This window comes from Sorex araneus, chromosome 4, assembly GCF_027595985.1.
Source record: "Sorex araneus isolate mSorAra2 chromosome 4, mSorAra2.pri, whole genome shotgun sequence".
In the NCBI taxonomy this organism is placed as follows: domain Eukaryota; kingdom Metazoa; phylum Chordata; class Mammalia; order Eulipotyphla; family Soricidae; genus Sorex; species Sorex araneus.
In genome coordinates, this window is record NC_073305.1 from 86787382 (window position 1) to 86808184 (window position 20803).

General features: G+C 43.5%; 1 protein-coding gene across 1 annotated transcript in view; it reads right to left on the reverse strand.

Moving 5' to 3' along the window:
- PKHD1 (PKHD1 ciliary IPT domain containing fibrocystin/polyductin) overlaps nt 1-20803 on the reverse strand; it is a 552653-nt gene that overhangs the window by 507493 nt on the left and 24357 nt on the right. The window contains exons 11-18 of the mRNA XM_055136692.1: nt 15720-15821; nt 15012-15107; nt 10190-10331; nt 9208-9322; nt 7771-8049; nt 6176-6265; nt 5996-6086; nt 3492-3634 (exon numbers count right to left, since the gene is read on the reverse strand). Of these exons, the coding sequence (XP_054992667.1) occupies nt 3492-3634; nt 5996-6086; nt 6176-6265; nt 7771-8049; nt 9208-9322; nt 10190-10331; nt 15012-15107; nt 15720-15821 (1058 nt within the window). The remainder of the gene's footprint in view (nt 1-3491; nt 3635-5995; nt 6087-6175; nt 6266-7770; nt 8050-9207; nt 9323-10189; nt 10332-15011; nt 15108-15719; nt 15822-20803) is intronic.

The window sequence follows — 20803 nt, forward strand, 5'->3', positions numbered from 1 at the left end:
AGAGCTTCAGCTCTCGGATCACGACCCCTAGACCCATGAGTAGTGAGGGGAGTTCAGGGTCCCCGCCTGAGGCTGTGAGGGAGGGAATCGCCTGGTTCCTGACCTCCCCGGGATTCTCAGTCTAGCTGTATAGACAAATAGTTTGTGTTGTTATTTATTCAACAAAAAATGGGATAGAGCTACAGTGTAGGAACTCATAAATAGATCAGAGAGTTACTAACTGCCTGGCACTGCGCTTAGAAGTGAGTTCTAAGTATCTGATGAAGAAAGCCCCTTTCTGACCCAGAGATTGCGCAGTCTTGAATTAAACCTCTTCAAGCTCTCTGGCTCAGTTCTGAAACTCAACTCCCCGGCACACCAGGTTTCTATTTCTGCATTGTTTGGCACGAGAACTCTTTTGAGAAGCAGCCTCAGCCCTGCTGGCTTTGAATTGGGTCAGTCTTTGCTAAGGGGGTGTTCGCTGCCTTGTAAGATGTTAAGAGACACTCCGGAAAGTTCCCCCCACTGAGTGCCAGGAGCACTTCCACAGTTGTTCCACCCCAAACTGTCTCTTTACTGTAAATCTTCAGAGGGGTGAAACGCACCTCTGTTGGAAGCTCTACTATAGCTTACTAACCTGTGGGACCCAACCCAGATGACTTCACAGAACTGTGTTTGGAGATAGCAAAGACAGTACAGCAAGTAAGGCGTTTGCCTTGCATGCGAGCCGACCCCGATTCAATTCCTCCGCCCCTCTCAGAGAGCCCGGCAAGCTACCAAGAGTATCTCGCCTGCACAGCAGAGCCTGGAAAGCTACCCGTGTTGTATTCAATATGCCAAAAACAGTAACAAGTCTCACAATGGAGATGTTACTGGTGCCCGCTCGAGCAAATCAGTGAACAACAGGATGACAGCACTACAACAGTGCTACAGATAGTGCATTATTTTCCAGATCTCAACAGCTGCCCCTCAAAGAGGGGAGTATAAAATGAGGCCCCCATAGCCATGCCACCGCACTCCGTGCCAGGCTATTTTCACTCAGGGCGCCCCAGAGGGGAATGGGTGAGAACCCTCCCTGCCCCAAGGGATCTAGCCCTCCACTACCCAATCACCGCCACACTCCAGGCCACTTTCCAGACCTCCAGCGGAGCTTCACGTATGAATGAAGTCCCATGGAACCCAAATAATGCAGAACTTTGTGACCTTGAACTCTGGACTATGGACTCAATGGACCCGGAAGCAGAGATTCTCTGCCTGCTATCCCCCCATTTTTGGTGAGCCAGGGATTACACCCATACACATTATAAGACACTTCCTACCTATTTCCCATAATTACCACACCATGCTTGATGGAGTTCAGACAGTAGGCAACAAATTAGAGAGAGTAATATATACCTCTCGGAGAGCCCGGCAAGCTACCAAGAGTATTCCGCCCATGTAGGATGACATTACTTTGTCCTTTCCCTCCTTGCCACAAGTAGCTTGTCCCGGTTTTTCCTGGAGTTTAGGCTGTAAAAAACTAAGGCTCGCCATGGGGCCAGCGCACTCGCGGGCTCTCTGGGCGGCTCTGTCTCACCGCCCACGTTCAGTGCCCCGGAACCGCTGTGTGTGCTGTCGGTCAAGGGCAGGCAACGGAAGGAAGAAGGCCAGACTGGTTGCTCGATCAGTTTATTTCATTCTCTCTCTCTGCTTCTCTCCCGCTCTCGGTCTCTCTCAGGATCTGTGGATCTGGCCCCGTGGATCTGGCCCCCCAACCCACTCTTACCGCCTAGTTAAATCTCTACAGCATGAGGGGGTTGGGGCATACACATAGGTGTGGTCCCCATCAATAGGGTAAGGTTCCTTTTCCTTAAGGGATGCTTCTCCTAGGACTTAATTCTCTTTCAGCAGGAGGATCCACCCAAGGGCGGAGTCCCATGAATGTGTTTCTCTTCTTCTCAACAAACAAACATAAGAATTCATAATATTAATTATTTTGTATGGACACAATAAGAGATGCATTAAAGCTTATAGAATTGCTCTCCTGGGGCCATCTCAATCTCAGACTACAGTGCTCAGGCCAGATCAGTCTTTCCTATCCCTGGCAGGGTCCCAGTCTCATAATTACTATTGGATCATGACAGTATTTGTCTATGATCAAGCTCTTAACTTATAGTTAAGAATTAGGCACTTTGGCCAGGCCCATCTCGATGCCAGGGTAGCACATAATTCACCGCTTGCCCTGGATCCTTCCCGTCCCACGTCGTGGACCCTACTTTGGGGTGCTAGGAACTGAGGGCAACTGAGGCTTAAGTGGAGAAAGCAGATGCCTGGGAGGGAATAATATTCGAGGCCAATTAATTCCCAAGTTATAAAAACATAATATTGTCTTCTTGTGTCTATACAAAACAGACATAGCTTTAAAGTAAATTATTCAAAAGGCACGAGAAGAGGAGAAAGGCAATATTAACTTATATAATATAAATTCAGTATCCAAGGAAGTTCTGACCTTGCAAATTAGCAGAGTCAGATTAAGGAAAAGCCGCGGATTAACTCTTTTGGGGAAGAGAGCATGGAGAAGTGATTATAGCTAAACAAAGGGATGGGAGAGATTCGGGAACACCTTGATGGGTATGACTGGGGTAAGCCTAAACTCCAGGAAAAACCGGGACAAGCTACTTGTGGCAAGGAGGGAAAGGACAAAGTAATGTCATCCTACATCCCCACATGGGCAGAGCCTGGCAAGCTACCCGTGGCGTATTCAATATGCCAAAAACAGTAATGATAGGTCTCATTCCCCTGACCCTGAAAGAGCCTCCAATCATTGGGAAAGATGAGTAAGGAGAGTCTGCTAAAATCTCAGGGCTGGGAGGAATAGAGACATTACTGGTGCCCGCTCAAGTAAATCAACAAACAATGGGATGACAGTGATACAGTGAATTATTTTTAAAATAAGCTGATTATTTGCTGTCAGTTAATGTGCCTTTAGAGACCTATGTTATATACCTATATTCTGGGGTCACATAAACAAGTAAGGAAAGTTTATGAAGCCCTGCTATGGAGGAAAGGCTAAAGGCAAAGTAAGGGTCTCTGTCTGAATCATTTGGTCCCATCTCCTCCAGAGCCCAACTGAGAAAGGTTTGAAAGCCATTACCGGAAGCTCACATCGTCACCACAATCCCAGAGAGACATCACATTCCACCCACTTCACCAATGAGTAAAACTAGGAAACCCCAAGGGCCACAGTGTGTTGTGTCACAATTCAAAAGCAGAATCACTCTACAGTGTCTGCACTCAGACCCAAAGAGCAAAGACAATGTAAGAGCATCGAGAATGTTCCATAGATCTCAACTGGAATACAAAGGCATTTCCTCATAGCAAGTGCTCTAAGTCCACATTTGAAACAGCAACGGAGCCCCTAACACCTTGAGCTCCTCACAGAAATGATGCTCCTTTTTCTTCAATCTCACACCCAGACAACAGGGGTGCCTCCCTCCCATCCCGTTTAGAAGCAGGTGGCCTCTCCTACTCACCTGTGAATAGTGGTGGAGCCAGTATCCCTGGTGGGCATCCAAGGGACTCAAGACAAGATATCGAGGCTGGGAGAGGCTAAACCTTCCGCAGAAGGGCTCTGTCCTACTGGTGAGTTGCCCATCAGAGCTGGAAGCTTCTAGGCCTAGATGTAGTTTGGATAAAATAGGAAGATGGGCATTGATGTTAAACAAAACCAAACTTCCCCATCTCTGTGCAGGGAGTGGTTTGGGGACCTGTGTCATAGCCGTCATAGCCCCTGCAGTTCTTGAGCAATAAAGGTAGGGATAGGAGGTGGAGGGGTAATGGAGGGGTGTAAGGTATATAAGGGGCTGGATTGGCACATCCCTCCCAACTGTGAAATGTCTAGCAAGAGAAACTCCTGCGTGCTACAGAGCAACAAACACTAATGACCCTTCTCTTTGTGGATCATGACCAAAAAAAAAAAATTGTTGACAAGCAAAATGGCATGGCATGCCAAGAGTAATTTAGTAAACCTGAGCTGAATATTAAAAATCTACCCTTAGGGGGTTGATATCAATGGTATATAAAGCACTGGTTGAGCTCTACAAGAAGAAAACATCCAACCCCATCAAAAAATGGGGCAAAGAAATGAACAGAAACTTTACCAAGGAAGAAATATGAATGGCCAAAAGGCACATGAAAAAGTGCTCTGCATCACTAATCATCAGAGAGATGCAGATCAAAACAACCATGAGATACCACCTCACACCACAGAGACTAGCACACATCCAAAAGAACAAAAGCAACCGCTGTTGGAGAGGATGTGGGGAGAAAGGGACCCTTCTTCACTGCTGGTGGGAATGCCGACTGGTTCAGCCCTTCTGGAAAACAATTTGGACGACTCTCAAAAAATTAGATATTGAATTCCCATTTGACCCAGCAATACCACTGCTGGGAATATATCCCAGAGAGGCAAAAAAGTACAATCGAAACAACATCTGCACATGTATGTTCATCGCAGCACTGTTTACAATAGCCAGAATCTGGAAAAAACCCGAATGCCCCAGAACGGATGACTGGTTGAGGAAACTTTGGTACATCTATACAATGGAATACTATGCAGCTGTTAGAAAAAAGGAGGTCAAGAATTTTGTAGTTAAGTGGATGGGCATGAAAAGTTTCATGCTGAGTGAAATGAGTCAGAAAGAGAGAGACAGACATAGAAAGATTGCACTCATCTATGGTATATAGAATAACAGAGTGGGAGACTAACACCCAAGAACTGTAGAAATAAGTACCAGGAGGTTGACTCCATGGCTTCGAGGCTGGCCTCACGTTCCGGGGAAAGGTCAACTCAGAGAAGCGATCACCAACTACATTGTAGTCGAAGGCCATGTGGGGGAAGGGAGTTGCGGGCTGAATGAGGGCTAGAGACTGAGCACAGCGGCCACTCAACACCTTTATTGCAAACCACAACAGCTAATTAGAGAGAGAGAACAGAAGGGAATGCCTTGCCACAGTGGCAGGGTGGGGCGGGGGGGAGATGGGATTGGGGAGGGTGGGAGGGACACTGGGTTTACGGGTGGTGGAGAATGGGCACTGGTGAAGGGATGGGTTCCCAAACTTTGTATGAGGGAAGTATAAGCACAAAAGTGTATAAATCTGTAACTGTACCCTCACGGTGATTCTCTAATTAAAAATAAATAAATTTTAAAAAAAAATCTACCCTTAGGGCTGGAGTGATAGCACAGCAGGTAGGGCGTTTGCCTTGCAGGTGGCTGACCCGGGTTCGATTTCCAGCATCCCATATGGTCCCCCTAGCACCACCAGGAGTAATTCCTGAGTGCAGAGCCAGGAATAACCTCTGAGCATAGCTGGGTGTGACCCCAAAAAGAAAAAAAATCTACCCATGTGGGGCAAGGGGTTAAAAAAATTAAAATACACCCTTGTATTTTAAGCACTGGGTAAGATGACCCTTTTTTGTATTGAATCCTTTATTTGAAATGCAATTTGACTTAAACAAGATTCATACTTAGAATTCATTCAAGTTCTATTTCTCTCCCAACATCCCCATATTATTTGCCCCACCTCCCACTCAGGAGATGAGTAATACTTTGCTACAACTAATGACCCAGGGCACCTCCCCACCCTTTTTCTCTTGCTGATACCCACATCAAACTACTCCCTCCTGGCCTGGAGATGAAGTCATAGCCATTCGGCGTTCAAACTCTATTTCCATTGCTTTATCTGACTTGGGGAGCACCTTGGAGAGGAAATTAAAAACAATTCCCGGGCTGGAGTGATACCACAGCGGGTAGGACATTTGCCTTGCACACAGCCAACTGGGTTCAATTCCCAGCATCCCATATGGTCCCCTGAGCACTGCCAGGAGGAATTCCTGTGTTCAAAGCCAGGAGTAATTCCTGTGCATCACCGGGTGTGACCCAAAAATAAAAAAAATAAAGACAATTCCCATTTTACAAAGAAAACAAAAAGAAGCAATGACAAGGGGTCTGATTTGTTGTCAATTCAAGTGCAGTACCTTGTTCGAATCCAAGTCGAAGGAGGATGTTCGCCGAAAGGGGTTCCAGTTGACATTTGACTGCAAGTAACTCCTCAATGGCTGTTTGAATCTATTAAGAAAACCAACAGAGGTAGGTATGATGGGCACGTCGCCCACCCTTTTTTTTCCCACCACTCTTTGTTTTAAGAAGCTTCCCACCTGGTGGGCTGTGGCATTGGCAGCCATTGGTTGACTAGAGACATTGTCCCATATCAGGAGAAAATGCCCATTTCCAGTCACTGTCAGCATCTATAAAGTCAAGGGCGGCAGGAATAAATGACATGCTAATTAAGCCAGAGAGTCAGTCTAAGCAATCCATTAGCTTAATGCTATTTTTCATACTGTAAAAAAAAAATCAAACATTTTATTATTGTTTGCCTCATGATCATTTAAATATTCCTGGAGAACACAATTGTCATTGCCACATAAAAATTTTCCTTGAAATACACACACAACTATCGCCTTTTGATCCATGTTTTTTTTTTATTTTTGGTGTAAGACTTACATTATCCCACTGATGACTCACTTTCAGGGACTTTCTCCTGGGGTGAGCTAGCAACCCCATGGCATCAGGCTCTCAAAGGCTTAGCCAGGGCTGAGAGATAGTACAGAAAGCAAGGTGCCTCTCTTGCATTATAATGATACAGGTTCTATCCTGGGCACCATGTTTTGTCTCCCCAGAACTACCAGAGGTGACTTCTAAGAAGAGAGCCAGGAATAGATCCCAAGAAACAAGGATGTGATTCCCCCCCACCAAAAAATAAATAAATAAATAAAGATGAGGGACCAGAGAGGTAGTACAGAGGGCAGGGCAACTGCCTTGCACACAGCTGACTCGGGTCCAATCCCAGACACCCCATATGGTCCCTGGCATACCACCATGAATGATTCCTGAGTACAGAGTCATAAGTAACCTCCTGAGCATTGCTAGGTGTGGCCCCAAAACCAAAATACTAAAGGAAGAGAAAAGAAAGGAGGAGAGGAAGGAAGGAGAGGAGAAGGAGCAAGAAAAAGATATGTAATCTCTTCTTCATTTCCAACAGGCTGCTTCACTAATTATACTATTGCTCTGCAAGAAAATTTAGGTAACTGAATTCCTTTTTATTGTTTTCTACTTTGTTCTATGGTATCTTTATACCTGTTTATATTAAACTGCAAAACGTTGAAAGCAGAGTCCATGTTGATTTATCTTTGTTTACCTTCAATAAACAACTAAAAGTTATCTCTATCAAAATTGTTCAACAAAAACATGGGGCAAAAAAGAAAAATTCAGGCTTAGTATTAAGAAGTTGACTTAGAAAATATAACAACCTGGGATGAAACAGGACCTGACCAGACCCGGATCCAAGAAGCTGTGAATTCTTTTATATAAACACACAGGTGCATGTGTGCATCGTGGGTGCATGCGTGTGTGCGTGTGTGTGTGTGTGTGTGTGTGTGTGTGTACGACCTTATCTCTACCATGGGGGCTAGGTTTTCAAAAGATTTATCAGAACTTAACTTTACGACATTACTTCAATGAGTAAAACTCTTTCCATGAGACAAGTAAGATCATATCCACAATAAGACTTTGTACTTTTCAATGACGTCACAGTGCTTTGGAGAGAAAGCCTATTTCTCTGGCAGCAGAGTTGGCATCATAACCTAGATCTCCTGGCTTCAGCCAATGGTCCTTCCACATAGGCAAGATAATATTTCTTTCAGAACTTAGTCCCTGAATCAAGCCCCATGGTAGTAGGATAGGAATCACAGACCTGGATTTCTGGAAGCCTCTCGGCATGGGTTCTGATCTGATGCTTCTCCCGAAGGTAAGTGTTGATCACCTCGGGGTTCAGCCAGGTGTTGTGGATCTGCACACCAATTCTCATTCCCCTGCTGGGGGTGCTCCCATTCTGCTCTGCTTCTAAGTAGTACCTGGCTCCCCGGGACAGTTCCATCTTGGGAGTCTTCTGTTGCCAAATCTTTTCATTCCCATTCTGCTCCCAAGAGTCAAACCAGTCAGCAATGCCCTCCCTGATAGATGCCACTTTCACCTGTGTCCAAATAAACATATTGTCATCAACGACATGTGTGGACACTTCTGCGCATTTCTCTCTCAGTCAGGGCTGAACAGCGACCAACAAGGAATTTTAGGACTGCTCTGCTTTTTCCAACAAGTTAATCCAATCACACTAGTTGTTTATTCGCCCTCTGTCATCTCTCCCTCTTACACTGCTCTCCCTCTCTTCCTTCACTACCCTATCTTCTCTGATTCCCTATATCTGTGTCCTTCCTCTGAGCAGTACTCAGATGAGACTACGGAGACATATTTAAACCAATTTAAACCCTCTATTTATACGTGACTGTGCTCATAGCAGTATTAAGCCATCTGAGGCACCTAGTATGACTTGACCCCATCCACATATCTTTAGTCTATTGGCAAAGCGATTTCAGAAAGTCATAAGAATAATTTGTGGGGGTTGGGGGAGAATATGTCATTCTTTGCCAATGGTACTGGTGAGGTTTGGTATTAGTTGAAAATTTCCCATTCTTATCTTCAAAGCAAATATAATATTCCTACAGAAGACTGGCTAGAGGGCTACTCAAAATTAGTGGGGTAAAAGTATAAGATTTTGTAGTAGGACAAATCTATGTTTAAGTCTTATACAGTGGCCCAGCAGTCTTGGATCAGTCATGCAGTTTTGCTTAAGTCTTCACTTCCTTATCTGGAAATATAGTGATAAAGATCTATAGCCCACATGAATACTATAAAAATTAAATATCTAAGAGTTGGAGCAATAGTAGAGTGAGTAAGGCATTTGCCTTGCATATGGGTGACCTGAGTCCACCAGGAGTTATCCCCAAGTATAGGGACAGGGGTAAGCCCTGAGCTTGGCCAGATATGGCCAAAAAAAAATAGAAAATTTAAAGATTTATCTTAGAGGTATCATGTCTGACTACTCACTGAATGGAAAGCAAATTCTTTTCAACAATTCAAAAGTCTTGATTAAAATAGTGTAAATGAAAAACCACCACCCTTGCCAAAACAAACAAAAAATTCTTGGTAACTTAATAGCTTAGTAAAATTTCTTGGTTACTTATCTGTAGAACACACGAGCTTTTTTTTCAGTGTTTAGTTTTGATTCTTTTCTAAGTTTTGTTTTCAGAAGGACTGGCGACAAAGGAAAGATAAAAGAAAGGAAGTTTAATACCTTGGCCTTTGGATCCTCTGATTGACTGAAGTAGAGAGAAGCTGGGCTGTCTGCCTGAATCCAGAACGTGTAATTGTTTGTCTCTGGGGCCACGAAGAACCCACTGAGCAGTGCTCTGGAAGGCAGAGGAGCACAGCTTTATGAGAGCAACAGAGTTCTGCCTCGCCCAGCTAGCACATGGCTGCCTGCTTTATTTGCTTGCATGATAAGAAGGAAGAGTTACATGAATCTGTACCAAGCAGATGATCTGAGTTCTCCAGTTACACCCTTCCCCCCCCCATTTCAAAAGTTCCTTCTATGCCACTCCACTTTTAGGAGAAATCTGTGTTATTGCCTCTTTTCATTAACCCATTGAAACTCGGAGCTCCCCCTGCTACCATCAGCCATTGTGTCGATCTTCCACACAGAATGGCTGTTTCCAAAATTGTTTCTTAGCCTCCGCTCCCTCAAAATCTGAAGGAAAATGTTTGCAACTTTCTTTAACATAAGGCATATGTGCATTCACTCTCTTAACCATGTGCCTGATATGCTAGTATCTACCAAATTCTCAGGCCTGCTCAGCTCAATGTTGCAATTAATAAAGATTATGTGATAGAAAGTATGTACTATAAGGTAGAAACTATCAATCTTATATGTTGCTTAAAATTTAGCACACACCTAAAAAGGGAAGGGTCTGTGCTAAGTGGCCCTAACAAGTCTTGGCTGAGAACAAAGATCAAACCTGTTGCAATCTAATTCGAGGGTGTTATGAAGTCTCCTCTGAAAATCTCATTGCCCCATTTATCCATTTCCTCACTTCATGTATAATAATAAAGATGGTTTTGATGCAGGGAAATGTACACTGGTGGAAGGATGGAACACTGTATGAGTGAAACCCAATCATGAATAACTTTGTAATGGTCTATCTCACAATGATTCAATTAAAATATATATATTTAAGATGATTTAGGTATGAATTTCCACTTTGTTTTCAAAAATGCACCTGAAAGGTTGTCCTTCGTTTGACCAAAATCTGAATGGAGAACTGGCATTAGGTACAATTTGCCACCTGTACCCAGAAGTGGTCTCAGTCAGGTCTGCGTCCTCTTCAGCATCTCTGACTTCAAAAAGGAGCCCACGATTGCCTAAAAGACATGCAAATTTGGTCAACAACAGAAAGAATTTTCTCCTAATTGGGAAACCACTTTACCTTAGGATACAGAGTCAAAGATCATCTAGGCTTTCTCTGAAAACATGAATCAGCTGAGACCTGGAAGGATTAGCCATATCCAGACATCTATAACTGGACAGGTGTTCAGGAAGGCAGAAAACATGTATAGGACATGGCCCCTTGGAAAGAGAACTAAAAAGAAACTGTAAAAGTAATATGTTCAGAGAACCAGAGACGACTAGGAAGGCCTTTCTAATGCAAATTCTGAAGAAGAGAACAAATTCCTGGAGAAAAAAATATTCAAGAGAAAAAATACTACAGTTGTTGTGAGCTGTGCTACAACCCCGTGCTGCCCAGGGAGGGATTTTCTCTCTCTAAGCTGTTTTTTCTGCAAGGAAAATGGTGGCAGCGGCAACACCCACGTGGCGAGAGCCACCTCCTAAGACTCCCTACCCAGAGGTATGAATTTGCAGTGAATGAATTTGCAGTGGCTCGTAGGTGATCATGGCGGGGAGGCAGCATTACCGGCACACCCTCTGCCTAGATAAGATCCAGAGCTGCCATGCTCCAAACAGACCCTCTGCTCCTAAAGACTATGGTGCGAGAGGTCTTCTGACCCATTTTGGCACCCAGAGCGGCTTCTTACAGAAATGCATCTAGACTGTGAACTGAGCTAAAATATCAGAAATCCAAATTCAAAAGCTCATAGAGTCTTTATTCTCAGCAATAAAAAGAAATTATTAAATGATGCCTTTTCAGCAGGCCTGATTGTTGGGGGAAAATTCCAAACAATAATAGTGAGTTCTCTATTGAAATATTGAATGTATTCAAAGTATAGAGAGAATAAAGTGAAGATCATTAGCTACTTAGGTGGGGGGGACGGGTGGGAGGGGGGTATATTGGGGTTATTGTTGGTGGAACATGTGCACTGGTGAAGGGATGGGGGTTTAATCAGTATATGACTGAGTCTTAAACCTGAAAGCTTTGTATGTTTTTCACGGTGATTCAATAAAATAAAATTTTTTTAAAAATACTACAGTTGAGTAAAAGGAGGAACGTGTGAATGAGTCATTTAATGATCCCTGAAACCAGAACTAGATTTTGCTATCCTTTAAGGTCCAGTTCAGCCTGTAAATTTTATTATTTAAAAGCCTCTTTTCCTAAAAAATATTGGCAGTTCTTAATTTTTTTCATCTTCTCTGGAGTCAATTTGGAGTTCCACACACAAAACAAATTTCATGGCATACTGCTCAGCATGTGACATTGTCTCCCATGTCTTTATTGCATCATACTTTATTTTTTAAAAAATTATGAGACAGGGGCCATTGGCAGAGGATACTAACCTAAGTTCAAATTTCTGGATTCAAAAAAGAGGGACAGACACAGAATTCTCTCTCATATGTGAAATATAAAGAAACGCAGTAAAGGAATAATAAATGCTCAAAGCAACAGAAACTGAGAACTGGTTTTTAGTAGGAAACGTACCATGATGGGCCATTGAGGGGGGGTGGTGGGAATAGGATGGTGGGAAAGACACTGGGGTAATCATGGAGGAAACTGGACCACTGGTGGAGGTGTGATGCTGAAAGGACGCTGGGATAATGATGGAGGGAAGTGGACATGCTGATAGGGTTGTGATGCTGGAAGGATACTAGGATAATGATGGAGGCAAGTGGAGATGCTGATAAGGGTGTGATGCTGGAATGTTTTATTCATGAAACTCCACCATTAACAGTATTATAAATCAAAGTGCCTAAAATAAAATAAAATTTGAGAAAACAAAGCTCTGGGTTCAGATTTCAACTCCACCATTTCCTCCATGTATTGCTTTAATCAAATTGCTTAGTGACTTCATTTCCTCATGCATCAAAGTGGGATCTAAAATGAGATACCACAAATTAATAACATTTGAGTTGCATGTCAATTACATCTCAATAATACTGAGTAAAATAGACAATTTAATAATTCAGGGAAAGTAGCTAGGGAAGCTTGAGATATTTACAAAGATCCTGAAATATCGTAATGACTTAATAAGGGATATTTTTGGTACTAGTTATTGCATTACTATTACTATTACTTTTGCTTCTTAACAAATTTTAAAAGGGAGAACCAGCTAGAAAAAAAGTGGGGGAAATAGTTTATTTTTAAAAATATTATTTTAAACCACATGGAAGAGACTGGCAAGCTCCCTGTGGTGTATTTGATATGCCAAATACAGTAACAATAACAGGTTTCATTCCCTTGACGCTGAAAGAGCCTCCAATCATTGGGAAAGACGAGTAAGGAGAGGCTGCTAAAAATCTCAGGGCTGGGACGAATGGAGACATTACTGGTGCCCACTCAAGCAAATTGATGAACAATGGGACGACAGTGATACAGTGATACAGTGATTTTAAACCTGTTTCTTAGTACAGCAGGTAAGGCGCTTGCCTCCATCACTTTCACCGAATTTGGTCCCTCAAATCCCACCAACAGTGATCCCTGAATTCAGAGTCAGGAATAAATCCTGAACAACCACAAGGAGTAATTCTGAGCCCCCAAACCAGAGAAATAAATAAAGTGAAATAAAATAAACCAGTTTCTCAGCCTCAGCACCACTAATATTTAGGACTAAATAACTCTGCCCACTCTGTACATGAACTAACTTGTAGCGATATCCCTAACCTCTAAGTTTTAGAGGCCAAGAACCCCACCCCCACACTCACTGTAACCAGACATTGCTAAATGTCCTCAGAGACCATTGAGAACTTTACATAATAATTTGCCCTACTTCCAAACTACTTTCAGAAGCTCTTCGTAAGAAACACTGTTAACTCCCAGGAACAGCTGCTGTCATGAAATTATCCCACAACTACCCAAGAAGCTAAAAGAGGAGCCTCTCCAAGAGGGGATGGCTGCTTCCTTGCTGACACAGGAAATACAAATTCTCTCCCATCACTTGCTCCAGTCGTTTTGTTTCCTTGGATGGCAGTTTTCTCTGAGCAAAAATGGCAGACCTGGGACCTAGAGAATGCCCAAGTCAAAGATTTGCATGCATTTTCATACCTGAATGGCTTTTCTTTAGAAAGGTTTCTCCCCTACTGGGCAACTTTCCATGAAAGTTTATATGTCTCTCAAGAGAAACCCACTGTTGATAAGAATCATAAAGCCAGCCCCTTGTGGGGCAGGTAAAGATCTAGTCTGTGGTTGCAGGCTACTTAACACTCTGACTGCCCTTCACTCCTAACTACACTTCAGTTTTCAGTTCGAACGCTCACCACAAGAGTCCCAATGGCCCAAGGATGCAGGACTGCCAGGCACCTCAGTGGCCATGAATACCAGGCCACCCAGCTGAGCTTGAGGCATTCGGGAACCCTTGGGAAACCATGCAGTGCTGGAGATGGAACCTTGGAATCCGCCCCATGCTAAACATGCGCCCTAAACCCTGTAGGATCTCATACTAATTCTCCAGCCCAAGTGGAAGCAAAGTTTTTTTTTTTATTTTCAAAGTTATTGATTATTTTAAGTTCCCACAGCAATGCATGTGAGAGTTTAAGTTGCTTTAACTGTACCACTGTCGTCCGGTTGCTCATCAATTTGCTCGAGCAGAGACCAGTAATGTCTCCATTGTGAGACTTGTTGTTACTGTTTTTGGCATATTGAATATGCCATAGGGAGCTTGCCAGTCTCTGCCGTAAGGGCGGGATACTCTCGGTAGCTTGCTGGGCTCTCCGAGAGGGGTGAAAGAATCGAACCCAGGTCAGCCACATGCAAAAGAAACGCCCTATTGCTGTGTTATTAATCCAGCCCAGTACTAACAATATAATCTAATTTTTTAAAAAGTTTTTATTGAATCACTGTCTGATACACAGTAATAAAGTTGTTCATGATTGAGTTTCAGTTATACAAGACAAGTGAAGCTTTAAACAGAGGGCAAGTAGAACCCTATGTTTTAGGCAAAGAATCTGTGGCCATCTCACAATTAATTTTACTTTTCCCATAGCAGAAAGCTGCCTGCAAGGACCAAAAAATAAAAATACTATATGGAAGTGTGTATTTTGCACACTTCCTTTTGGCCTTGTCTTAAGAGCACAGAAAACTCTGTTCTCATAATCCTATTTTCTTAGAATATGAGCAGACAACTGCCCCTGAGTGTGGAGGGAGGTCATGGAGGGGTTGGTTTCCTCCAGTTGCCATTTTATTATCTTTGGTGCATTGGTGCTTCCTGGATACAGTCTAAGCTGAGCCAAGATCATTCATTCTTCTAGCTGAGACTAGAGTGAAGAACCTCTCTAAGAGAGAAGAAAATTGTCTGCCATAAAGATGAGTGGGTGGGAGGCAGAAACTGAGGGCAGGAGTGAAACTGGGGACATTGGTGGTGGAAAATGTACACTGGTAAGGGGACGGGTGTTGGTACATTATATGACTGAAACCCAAACTTTGTAGTTGTTGTATCTCACTGTGATTCAATTAAAAAATAATTAAATTTTAAGAGGTTCTTTAAAAGAACCTCTCTGAATGAAAGCACCAAATGTGGCATCACTGACGCTGGCTCACTGAGTGAACCATCCAAACCTTGAGACAGAATACAAACACCTCCATGTCTGCTTGCCAGCTCGCAGTGGTCCAAAAAATACAACCAGAGGTCCTTGGACAGTGCTGATGAAAATCTCACCTGGCTGAGGAGCCTCTAGCCTCGCCCCACTTCCTGGAGCCCTGGTGGTACATACAATCTTTCTGGAGGACACGTGTCTGATAGCACATGGAAGACCTAAGGAGAAATGTTTCATTAGATAGATGCCAATGATATAGATATTGAGTACAGAGATCCTGTCCTGGACTTAGAGCTGAGATGGCAAATCACAGGACCATGCAAACATAAGTGAGTTTGCAAAGGACTGGCTGTGGGCAGTCCAGCAACTGAGAAAGCATCCCTCTTGGCATGGTGGCACAATGCAAAAAGCTATCACCAAAGTGTATGCCAGGTGGGCATGTTAGGAGCAGCTCAGCAACCAGAGTCTGCCCTCTGTAGCTTATCCAGAGAGAAGATCCTGGGGAAGCACTGGGGGAAAGCTACCTTTTGAGAGAATGAACTTTTATGAAAAGAAAACTCCACTGTTCTTTTCACTTCACATCAAGGTGGGGGACTCTGGGAGAACTTCCAAAAAAGCAATGAGTTTCTCTACAGGGCATCCAATTTCTGCCACACATTTGCTGAGTTGTGAAGCCATCATCAGTTTTGACCAGACACAGGCCAGCATCTGTGATGAGTAGTGAGAGGCAAAGATTGTCTTTCACCCACTGTCCATGCCATAGGAGACGTACAACCTCCCACAGCATTTACAGACATGAACTATTTCTTCAGCCACTTCAGCTTAGTTACCTGCAATGGTGACCTGGGCAGGACTGTCAAAGAAATTCCCTGTAATTGTGATGTCTGTGCTTCCCCCAAGGCTCCCACTTTCTGGAAACACAGAGAGCAGTTCTATAAGAGAAGCAAAACACACAGAATAGAATAGGACTCAGAAAATAATATACAATAGAAGACATTGATAATTTCTTTTTCTCCTTTAGCTTTCTAAGACCATGAAGAGTAAAGCCTCCTCCCCCCCCCACCCCGCCCCACCCCGGGGGCCAGAAAGATAGTATAGCAGATAAGTTTCTTGCCTTAACATGTGACCATCCCAGGTTTGAGATCCCTGGCACTGCCTATGGTCCCCCAAACTACACCAGAAGTGATCCCTGAGCACAGAGCCGGGAGAAAAACATAAGACCTGCTAGATGTAGCTCAAACAACAACACAAAAACTTTTTTCTGGGGGATATGGTGCCGCCAGCAGGTAAACCTGTACCTGCAAGGCGAGTGCATCAGCAGCCTGATGGTGCCTTCAGACTTCCAGATACCCCAAAATTGCTATTGTGCCTTTGGCCAGACCCCAACAACTAGGAGCCAAGTTTACCAAAAATTAAACGGCCAAAAGTTAGGTATGTGCGAGCCACACCCACAAACCACCTCCGGCTCAGCTATATGAGCTCATTTCTTTGCCTTATCAAAAGACACAGTTAAGGCTGATAGCTCGGAGGTAAGTGGAAACCCAAGACTGAGATCTTCAAGACCACTTAGATAAGGACTGGGCCTCTTCCCCCCAGGTCCCAAGTTTTCCAGTAGCTTGGAGTCACACTCACAAACTGTACAAACATGTCTGGCACCATGTAATCTCAACAATGGCCAAGACCCAGAGAGTAAAAACTAAAGCTCCTGGAAAAGAACCACACAGAATTTCCTGGACATTATATTCTATTCATAACAAGCAATACAAAACAAATCATCTAGCATTGCCTTGTTGGCAGGTTTGAGTGGTAGTGGGACTGGTGTCAAAATATCGAATGTAAGCAAAGTAGAGAGAGAATATGGGGGAAATTATCTGCCACATAGGCAGGGGAAGGGTTTGAATGGTGGGGCGGGGGGAAGGGGGAGGATATACTGGGTATTTTGGTGATGGAAAATATGCACTGGTGAAGGGATGGATGTTTGATGATTGTATGACTGAAGCTCAAACATGAAAGCTTTACAACTGTATCTCACGGCAAGTCAATAAAAAGGGGGGAAAATAAAATAAAATTAACATTCTGAATTTTAAAAAAGTAATGTGGGAAAAAGTTTTTTCTGTAATAACAGTGTAAATGCAAATCACTTTAAAATTTATATAAGAGAACCCCCATATAATTATATGTATAATATAGAGAGTACAGGATACTTATTGAAAAGGGAAAGGAAATGCATTCACACACATAATATAGACTGTGATCTAGGAAGTACAGTGCACTGAAGACAATGAATGATAACTGGAGAAACTACCCCCTTCAGAGCCTCCCTCCTCACTCCGGGTCAGTCAATGACCATAGTCTAAGCAAATGGGATCATTGGAGCATAGTTTTCTATGCCCATAAGAAGGCAAAAGATGGAGTGCGAGGGGACACAGTTCAATATAGTTTCATTTTCCTCTCTTCCAGCTGTCTGCTACCTGAAAAAATAGGATTTGATTGTGAAGGAGGTTGAGAGTATGGTGGAATAAAAATCAGGTTTTTTTTTTTTTTTGAATTGGCATCAAAACAAAATCTTAAAGGGTGAGCTAGAACTGGATGATAGAGGCAAGAAATATGAAAATGAACACTGAAATTAAGTGGCAGCCTGCGTCCAGAGAGCGGAAGGAAATTGCATGGTATAAATCTGTTGTCCAAATTAAAGAGCAAGGGGTGAAGCTGAAGGAGCAGGCAAGGAGAAGCTTAGATGCTGATACCCTTTCCTGAAGGGGGTAGGAAGTTTTCAGGGATGGCTGAGCAGGAGAGATGCAGCAGAAGTGAGCTAGTGGAAATATGGGTGGTGGCTATGAAAAGGATGAATCAACAGCAGAGAACCGGTAGCCAAGGTCCCTTAAACACCACTACAACATAAGCCTGGTGTGTAAGTGGCACCACATCCAAAAGTAAGGCAGCAGTTGTAGAGTTGGAGTAAATGTGCCAAGTCTAAGAAATAAACGGGAGGTAAAAATAGATGGGAGGTAGAATGTAGTGAATGAGTCAGCATGGAGGTGACTTTTCATTGATTATGTACACAATAGTGATTTTTCAGAAAAGGTAGACTTTCTTGGACAAGTTACTTTGCCTCTGTGAGTCTGTTTTCATCCTGTAAAATAAGGCAAGCATTAATTTTCCGGGGTTAAGAGAGATAAACTGTGAAACTGTAATCCACAAAGTTCAACAGGGTGCACGCTTGTCATTGCTGATGCCGCTCTCCTCCTCACACTCATTCACAGGAGAGTAGATGCATGGTTTAACATGTAATTATGCTTCTTTGCTTACTTATTCCACTCTGGAGAATCCTTTGTTTTCTCTTGAACACATGAATTCCCCTCTTTCTTTCCTCTCACATCTTTCCAAGAAAGTTTCATTTAATAAAAAATACCTTGCTTCACAACAACAACAACAACATTGGGGCTGGAGTGATAGTACAGTGGGTAGAGCGTTTGCCTTGCATGCGGCCAACCCAGGTTCGATTCTCAGCACCCCATATGGTCCCCTGAGCACCACCAGGAGTAATTCCTGAGTGTATGAGCTAGGAGTAACCCCTGAGCATCGCTGGGTGTGACCCAAAAAGCAAAAAAAAAAAAATCAACAACAAAAAAAATCTAGAGTCCAGAAAAGTTATGTTTTGACACAGTTCAACTATCTTATGAGTGGAGAGCATGACCTGAGATATCTCTTGCACTTTTGGCAAAGGTAAATTATCCTGTATCTGAAATCTGAACCTGCCCACACAGGCATTTCTTCCTGTAATCAGAGTAATCACAGAGATTAATACATCTTTTTATTTAGTAGCTAATAGTTTACTACAATTGAATTGAGTTCACTGTTACATGCAAGTTGTTTATTTTCAACCACTGTTTCTCACAATGAAGAATTCTCCAGATAGCAACACAAGAGTTTATCATAGGGATCCACGAGCCATTCATCACTGAGTAAATGGTCAGATATGAAGGATTAAAGTGCCTGGAAAGTGAGCGTTTAAATTTTTTCATCATCACCTCTTTTATTTCTTCAATCCTTCCCTTCATAGCTGTTGGTATAGTTGTGATGACCAGGGGTCATGAGCATATTGGTTATGGTTCATGAACAGTTGGTTGTACAGCTTACCAGGGGTCACACTGTAGTAGAAACTACACATCTTTACAAACTAAAAATAGAACTAAATCCCTTTCTGTTTTAGGCTTATTTGTTTATATATGCACGCTGGTATTCACTGGTAGTATTTGAATGATTATCAAAAACTAAATTTGGAGGACAAAGGAATAGTTTCGTGTCAGTTTTTGAATCTATGCTGGTTCACATAAAAAAAAAAAAAGGACTTGCAAGTTAATAAATGATATCCGCTCCCCCCTCCCCAATCCAAAAAGGAAACTGTACCACTAAGGATTGATGAAGTGATCACACATCTGTCATAGTGAACACGTCCATTCCTGCCCACAGCCCTCACACATCCTCAGTGTTGCTCACCAGAAGTCATAGACTTTACTGGCTGAGGAACGCCAGAGAACACACACTCTGTTAGGACACCAGGGGTCTCCAGCAGCAGAACCACCAGAATCCCTTGGCAAATGTGAACAGCACTGGGATTGGATTCAGGGCCTCACTCTTACAAGGCAGATACCTCTATCCACTAAGTCAAGTGTTGGTCCATCCGTGGTCACTTCCTTTCTGCTATTTCTCAGAACACAGAAAGATGACTGCCCCCTTTGTATGTGTTCAGTCTCTACGGCCTTGTGATAGAAGTTTAAACTTATGTTGTGGCATCTGTACCAAAATGGAATACTATGCAGCTATAAGGAAAGATGAACTCTGACAGCTGCAAGTTGGATGGGACTGAAGGTTAAGTGAAATAAGTTAGAGGGAGGACAAATGCCAGATTATCTCAACCATCTGTGGTACAGAGAAATGAAACAGGGGACAGACAATATGTAATGATGACAAACCCTTTGCCTAGGAACACTGAGGCTACCAAGTGAGTGAGGGGAGGAAAAAGGGGGTTAGAAGTGGCCAAAGCACCAGAGTGGATGCTTGAGCCATGCATTTTGACTGTGAACTGAGCTACAACCTTGTGCAGCCCGAGGAGGGGTATTTTTTCCCTCTCCACCCCATTTTTCTGAGCGAAAATGGCGGCAGCGGCAGCAGCCACGCGGTGAGAGCCACCCTCTAAGACTCCTCCACCAGGAGGTAGGACTTTCTTTAGTGACGTAGCCTGTAGGTGGTCCTGGGAGGGGGGGGTGTTCCCGGCGCGCCTTCCGCCCAGAGATGAACCGAGAGCCGCGGCACGAGAAGCAGAGCCTCCGCGCCTATTGACTGTGATCCTGAGGTCTCCTAACCCATTTTGGCACCAGAGCGGATGCTTGAGCCATGCATTTTGACTGTGAACTGAGCTACAACCTTGTGCAGCCCGGGGAGGGGTTTTTTTTCCCTCTCCACCCCATTTTTCTGAGCGAAAATGGCGGCAGCGGCAGCAGCCACGCAGTGAGAGCCACCCTCTAAGACTCCTCCACCAGGAGGTAGGACTTTCTTTAGTGACGTAGCCTGTAGGTGGTCCTGGGAGGGGGGGTGTTCCCGGCGCGCCTTCCGCCCAGAGATGAACCGAGAGCCGCGGCACGAGAAGCAGAGCCTCCGCGCCTATTGACTGTGATCCTGAGGTCTCCAAACCCATTTTGGCACCAGAGCGGATTCTTGCAGCCATCCATTTTGACTGTGAACTGAGCTAAAATATTAGAAACCCAAAACAGTATTTTTATTTTAACTCAAAGTCTTCACTCTTACCAATGAAGAGAAATTATTAGATGATGCCTATTCGGCAGGCCTCATTGTTGGGGAAAATTTCCAATCAATAATAGTGAGTTCTGTATGGAAATATGAAATGTACTCA